The sequence below is a fragment of the Scylla paramamosain genome, chromosome 31, assembly GCF_035594125.1.
Source record: "Scylla paramamosain isolate STU-SP2022 chromosome 31, ASM3559412v1, whole genome shotgun sequence".
NCBI classification, from domain to species: Eukaryota; Metazoa; Arthropoda; class Malacostraca; order Decapoda; family Portunidae; genus Scylla; species Scylla paramamosain.
This window is the reverse complement of record NC_087181.1, coordinates 14,454,000-14,461,499: the sequence shown is the minus strand read 5'-3', so window position 1 is coordinate 14,461,499 and position 7,500 is coordinate 14,454,000. Positions and strand designations below refer to the sequence as shown.

Sequence of the window (7,500 nt, the reverse complement as noted above, 5' to 3'; positions counted from 1 at the left end):
TTTAATAGACACTAGTTGAAAGGTGTTTGTAGGGCAATTTTAAGGATGTTTTCATGGTTCTAGTGGCAGATTAAGAAGAAATCTGTATTATTAAGAGCAGAAACACTCTTGGGAACGCGGCTAATCATCTCTTTGGCCTTTGCAAATAGCCGTGGTGAGAGAGCAGGGCGTTTCTGTATATGGTAAGCGACATGGCGCGCAATAACAACCACCACGTGACTATCACTTACAAGAAGCCAATCCCTACTTAGACTCATTACGTAAGACCAATATCCCTCAGGTGGCCTCGCGGGAAATAAATAAATACTTCAAAAAATCCTTCAAACTTGTGTCAACGCGCGTCATCTCGTTAGGGAAGCAGGGTCCTTGTGTTGGTAGCGTTGATGGCCGGCTTGCGTGGCTTAGCGATCGTTGTGGCTTTATGGAGCGATGGCCGCACCTGTACCTGTACCCACATACCCACATACCCACGCCACGCTCCGTCCCCAAAGTGAACCGCACGAATAGCCCTCCCTTCCCTTAAGATAAATAAATAAAAAGCGAACCCAAACCCAAACACTTTCTTTTCCTGTTTCCCGGCAAATACAATGGATCAGTGGTCGGTCGCTGCCTCCAAGCCTTGCACTCTTTATCAGATTCCATTCCATAAAAGAAACCTTCCACTCTTTTATTATTTTTAGGAATTTTTTTATTTTTTACTTTTTTTTAATTTTTTTTTTTTTCGTTGTCTTCTGCTCGAGTCTTTGAAACGTTTAAAAATTATTTCCTCCTACTGCTTGCATCACTACCTTACCATCCTGTCTCTGTCATTACGATGTTTTCACACACACACACACACACACACACACACACACACACACACACACACACACACACACACACACACACACACACACACACACACACACACACACACACACACACACACTGCTTGGCTGCCTCGCCTACAAAAACTTGGCAAAGTCTCTAATCCAGGTGGTTGGCGGCGCGGGCTGATCCCGACAGGAGTACTGCGGTCATGATGCCTCGCCACCCAAGCGTAACACAGCCACAAAATACTCCTCTAACGATCGCGAGTTAAGCTCCAGCCTGACCGGTGTGTGTTCAAGGGCCATCGAACGGGACACCTGTCTAATGGGTGTCTGTTTTAAGGGCCATCATCAGACAATACACTTGTCTAATGGTTGTGTTTGCAGACTCACCGCCACGCGGAACAGCTCTCTAATGCTAATAGTAATCAAATACTCGTGCGTGGCCGCTCTAAGCACCGTCATTGAGCCGTACTGTCGCCGGGAAGTGTCTCTTAAAGGCCGCCGCAGCACTCCCGCCAGATGGATCGCTGCTGGACGCTGCAAGCGGAGGGGGCAAATGGACCCAAGACAAGTTTAGGGAGTGAGAAAAACACGCGCTGTTAAAACACTCATCGCGGGACACTTAGGAGTAAAGAAACCCTGGGAAAGTAACACGAGCTGGTAACCATCACGCGGGGGAACCTGTCTTTACGGGGACGAGCGAGACATCTCCCACAGATCTTCCGACGCGGAGCTTGTGGGACCCCGGAGGACCCTCATCAGGTCCCGGCGGAGGTAACGCCCAAATCAGTTAACCAGAGACACACAAAGCACCTCAGCCCGTCCCGGGCCGCGCCACCGCTGCGGAGCACATCTATCAGTCCCAGTCAAGATGCATCGCGCCCTGCCCACCCCTTAAGAGGCGGCGGCGGCGGGACGCTCGTGGGAGGCAAGGGCTGCGCGGGCGCCTGCATCACTCCGATGAATCTGTTTTTCCGTCCCGAGAAAAGTGTTTAATTATGTCAAGTCTGAGAGCAATTCCGGCGGACGCGGTGCCGCCATCCTGCAGCGGCGCCGCGGACGTCAGTTCCTTTAGCGAGGGTTTATGGGATGCATTACAAGCTTATCTCTTAGAGTCCTTGTTAAGGGGCCACTCCTCACCGTCCCTCCCTCCTCCTCCCGCAGGCGGTGTCCTACATGCAGCAGGACCTGGCGGTGGCCAAATCCCTGGGAGACATTGCAGGGGAGTGTCGGGCGCACGGCAACCTGGGCAGCGCTTACTTCAGCAAGGGCAACTACAAGGAGGCGCTGACGTCGCACCGCTACCAGCTGGTCCTCGCCATGAAGTGCAAGGACACCCAGGCCGCCGCCTCCGCCCTCACCAGCCTCGGTAAGTGGACACAATGACGCCTCGCCGAGCTGGGGCTTCTTTCTGTTATCCTTCCCGCCGCCGCCGCCGCCGCCGGCAGTGTTTGCAGTCGCGCCATTTAGCTCCCCATCTCGGCACTAACAAATGAATTGTCTGACCATTGAAAGCGTACTAATTTCGTGAAGTTATGGTCTATTTCCTTTAGTCTCACCTGTATTTACCGGTGCAAGTGTGTACCTGCTTGTAATTACTTCTGAACGCTTGTAATTACCTGATGATGTCTTGAGTAACCTTGATTGTCTTTTTGTTTGCTGGGCGAATTCCCACCGACAACGCGCTTTGCTCGACTACTTTTTAGGCCGCGGCGATAACGGAGCTTAGCTTACGACTCTACACATGGCAGTTGCTCTCTCTCTCTCTCTCTCTCTCTCTCTGTGTGTGTGTGTGTGTGTGTGTGTGTGTGTGTGTGTGTGTGTGTGTGTGTGTCTGTCTGTCTGTCTGTCTGTTTCCCATGGCCCAGTGGATGGATTGTGATTCTCTTTCCTTCTTCTCCTATCTCATATTTTCCTCATGTATTTGTTATGTCTCTCTCTCTCTCTCTCTCTCTCTCTCTCTCTCTCTCTCTCTCTCTCTCTCTTCTCTCTCTCTCTCTGCTTGTATATGTTTGTTTTGTTTGTTTCCCTCTTCCCCTATCTCATATTTTCCTCATGTATTTGCTCTCTCTCTCTCTCTCTCTCTCTCTCTCTCTCTCTCTCTCTCTCTCTCTCTCTCTCTCTCTCTCTCTCTCTCTCTCTCTCTCTCTCTCTCTCTCTCTCTCTCACCACCTGCTGCGGCGCCTGATCAAAGAAGCTGCACACTTCTTCCCCACATATACACTCCCCACACGCCTCTCCCAACACACACACACACACACACACACACACACACACACACACATACACATACACGCACGCACGCACACACACACACCGCCTCCTTATCACCTCCCCTGATTCCCAACGTTCTCCACACACTCTTTGCACATCCTCTCCACGTCCACACTCTCCTGACACTCCTCTCCCTCTCCCCCTCTCTCTCTCTCTCTCTCTCTCTCTACCCCTCACCAACTCCAAATCTTACCCTCCCACTCCCTCCCACTCCTTCACTATGCGTACTGCTCTCACCCTTCCTCTTACTCTCCCTCTCCTTCTCCCTCCCCCTCCCTCTCTCCTTCCCTTCCTCCGTCTTGCATATCTTTAAAACATCTTCTGTCCTACTACGTGTCCTGGTTGTTGTTGTTGTTGTTGTTGTTGATGTTGATGTTGTTGTTGCTGTTGTTGTTGTTGCTGTGGTCGTGGTGGTGGTGGTGGTGGTGATTACTATGAATATTAATGTTATTCAGAATTAGTTAGGCAAAGGACTTCAAGAACTTAGAGAGAGAAATGTAAAAGGATATTATACAAATTACTACAAGAATGAAAAAGTGAACAGCTGAGGTACAGAAATAGACACACTGAATGATTCAAAGATGCGATGTTACAAAGATACATTATTTGAAGTGGAATGTGTAATAAGTAACAAAAAACGAGTAGAATAAAAGTAAAAAAGGACATGAGGAGAATAGAGAATAAGGAATAGAGAAGAAAAAAATATACTAACGATAAAGAAAAGAAAATAAATAGAAGAAAGAAAGAGGATGAATGAATATAAACAAATGGAAGAGGATTAAGAAGCGGCAGGGAAAGAAAAGAGAAGCCATAGTAAATAAAAAAGAAACAGGGTAAAAGGAAAGGAGAAAAATAGTAATGAAAAAGGAGGATAAATTGAGAGGAAAGAAAGTAGCACCGAAAAGTAACAGAAACCACACGATTGAATAAGATAAAGGTGGAAAAGTAAAAATAAAATATAAGATAGACGTAGAAGAATAGATATGCAGTATAAAAGAAGAGATACAATAAAATAAGACAAAAAATAGAAAAAAAATATAAAGACAGTATATTAAAGTAACGAGGATAAACAAACAAGTGAGGAAAAAAAAAGGATAAACAGACAAAAGTTGAAGGAAAAAAGGAGAGAAAAAGAAAAAAGTGTGACAAAGATTCATGGATTTCTGATGACAGTGTAATGCGTCGCCAGCAGGACCATTAGATATACAGTCCTGGGATGATGGTGATGAATGATACGACTCTCTCTCTCTCTCTCTCTCTCTCTCTCTCTCTCTCTCTCTCTCTCTCTCTCTCTCTCTCTCTCTCTCTCTCTCTCTGCGTTAGAGTAGCATATCATGTTATATATTAGTGCACTCTCCCGGCCAGGTATAAAGTACAGGATCAAACTCAGGTGAACCAAGGCGAACCGAAGCTGAACCTAAGTGAACCAAGATGGACGAAGGTGAACCAGAATTAAATAACCATGGTGAAGCAAAACAAGTAAAGATGGACTAGGTTGTAGTGTACCGTACTTTGCCAAAAGCGAACCAAAATGAACCAAAGTAAATAAAAGACGGACCACATTGAACCTCAAAAAAAAAAATAAACCAGGATTAATTAAAGTTAGCCAAACTTAACCAAGAACCAAAATTTTCCAGATTAACAAAAAAAAAAAAAAAACAAGATAAATCAAAACTAAACTAAACTAGACCAAAATTAAACCATACATAACCAAAAAAATTACCCAAAGTGAACCAAAATGGACCAGAATGAACCTACGCAAATAACAGGCGGTCATGCGCGGCGCGGTCATGCCCAAGGTCAAGAAGGAAGGAAGGAGGAGGGAAGGTGAAAAGGAAGGCGGAGGAGAAGGAGAAGGTTTAGGGACGGTGGAAGGTTTAAAGAGTTTGAGGGAAGGTGTGTCACAATCGAGACAGCAGTTGCAGTTTTCTTTTTTTTTTTTTTTGGTCAAAGGGAAATGCCTCAAGTTCCATATGTAGTGAGAGAGAGAGAGAGAGAGAGAGAGAGAGAGAGAGAGAGAGAGAGAGAGAGAGAGAGAGAGAGAGAGAGAGAGAGAGAGAGAGAGAGAGAGAGAGAGAGATATTTACACGAGAATGTTATGAATTCTTGCGTGCACTCAATCCAATCTATCGGTTTTATTTCTGATCGCTAACGAAGAGTTGAACGCATTGCAATAACTAAATCCTAAAACATAAAAAACACCAGACTATATAAAGAGAAAACAACTAAGAGATAATAAATACAAAGAAAAGGAAACTTGAAAGAAAATCACAACACAACACTCAAAAAAAAAAAAAGAACAAAAACATTATAAAAAAAATTCACTTTAAGAATTTCCACAACGTTGTGCCTTGATCTGGAATGTGTGTGTGTGTGTGTGTGTGTGTGTGTGTGTGTGTGTGTGTGTGTGTGTCTTTCCTGCGTCCTTATCACTATTAATGGGATGGCGGTGTCTATGTGTGCTATAACTGGTTAGGATTTACATCACGCAATCACCTGCATCCCCAACACAGGCTTGGCCAATGTCACCACCAGAAGGAACGAAGGAATAAACGAAAAAAAAAAAAAAGAGAGAAAGAAAAAAAAATAATAATAACAATACTGCTAATGAAAAGTGAATGTTGTTTGTGGAAGCGAGACAGGCGTTTTGTGTGGTGGTGGTGGTGGTGGTGGTGGTGATCTTTTCTTTAATAAGTGGTAGGAATGTTGGTTGTAGTGGTATTACTAGTTCTGACTGGTGTAGTAGTAATGTTAGTTGTTAATTTCATAAGTGGTAGGATCGTGGTAGTGTTGGTGTAAGGAATGTAGTAATAGTAGTAGTAGTAGTAGCAATAGTAGTAGTATAGGTTAATGTAATATTCACAAAAGGACAGCTGGGTACGGTGAAGATTAGTAGTAGTAGTAGTAGTAGTAGTAGTAGTAGTAGTAGTAGTAGTAACAGCAAGAGAGGTTGATTCACACAAGTACAGATGAGTAGAGTGAAGACAGTCTGTAGAAGTAGTAGTAATAGTAGTAGCAGTAAAAGTGTTAGTGGTGTGTGGGGGCGAGTGGTGAGTGGTAGCAAGGGAGAGAGGAGAGGCTAGGTTAGAGTTGTGGTTGTAGTGGTAGGCAAAGAAGATGAGGGAATGTGATAAGGATGAACGCTGAGGTGGTTGGGTGGTAGGTGGCGATGTTGGTAGCATCTATTAGTGGCTGTAGTAGTAGTAGTAGTAGTAGTAGTTTATATATGAAACTAGAAAATAGGAAGAAAAGAGGAATAAAATGTATTGATAGAAGAAGGAATACTAAGAATGAAAAGCAAAAGAGAGAAAGGAGAAGAGGAGGAGGAGGAGGAGGAGGAAAAGTAAGGATAAGGTAATGGAGTGGAATGATAAAAGGGTAAGAGAAAACATGGGTGGAAGGGGGAGGAAAAGAGAAGAGGATACAGAAGGAAAGGGAGGGGGAGAAGGTAAGGAAGAGAATGGGGTGGAATGATAAAAAGGCGAATAGAAAATATGGAGGGGAGGAGAGAGGCAGAGGAGATAACAGCTGGATAATCAGAGGAGCATGGGTGAATATTATCACAGGTAAGGGAGTTGTATGATTAATGTATGGGTGTGCATGGCAATCAGTGATACAGTGAAGGAAAAAGACGTGAAAAATGGCGTGGAAATATACAGGAATAACAGAAGAATATACAAATAGAAAATATGTAGAAATTGCATAAAAAACAAAACAAAAAAAAAACAAAGAAATAACATGAAAATATACATACAGATTAGTTGAAATATATAGAAATAACAAAAGCATATAGAAATCCTATAAAATATACAGAAATGACGTAAAGATATAAAGGAAAATAGCAGAAAATAGACGAACAGCATAAAAAAAAACGAAGAAACTGTACACAAAAAAAAAAAAGAAAAAAAAGAAATAATTAAGGCGACTCGTGATTTGTGAGATAAAAAAAAAGTAGAAAAAAAAGATACAATAAAACATGGATTCCAGAGAGAGAGAGAGAGAGAGAGAGAGAGAGAGAGAGAGAGAGAGAGAGAGAGAGAGAGAGAGAGAGAGAGAGAGAAAGGGTGTATAGGGAAGGTGTAGGGGTAGGGGGGGGAAGGGGGTCAGCATGCCTACAGACCTCGGGCCTGACAGTGATTTGACGATGGTGACACAGATAATAGTGCCGTGGAATGTATTATGCCATAAGGGGGATGTTTAGGTGAGCTGCCTTCCCTCATATTAATGCCACATGCGCGATGTTTCAATTACATACACACACTCACACACACACACACACACACACACACACACACACACACACACACACACACACACACACACACACACACACACACACACACACACAATTATTAACCAGTCTTTTCTCATTATGGTTTCTACACTTAAGGACGTGGTTTTGTAGGACTCAATG

General features: G+C 43.9%; 1 protein-coding gene and 1 long non-coding RNA gene across 2 annotated transcripts in view; one reads left to right on the top strand and one right to left on the bottom strand.

The window, feature by feature from the left end:
• LOC135088690 (uncharacterized) overlaps window positions 1-7,500 on the bottom strand; it is a 166,952-nt gene that overhangs the window by 4,747 nt on the left and 154,705 nt on the right. The gene's annotated exons all lie outside the window — the stretch shown is intronic.
• LOC135088684 (tetratricopeptide repeat protein 28-like) overlaps window positions 1-7,500 on the top strand; it is a 59,593-nt gene that overhangs the window by 30,906 nt on the left and 21,187 nt on the right. Inside the window, 1 exon segment of the mRNA XM_063983620.1 lies at window positions 1,977-2,181. Within this exon segment, the coding sequence (XP_063839690.1) occupies window positions 1,977-2,181 (205 nt within the window).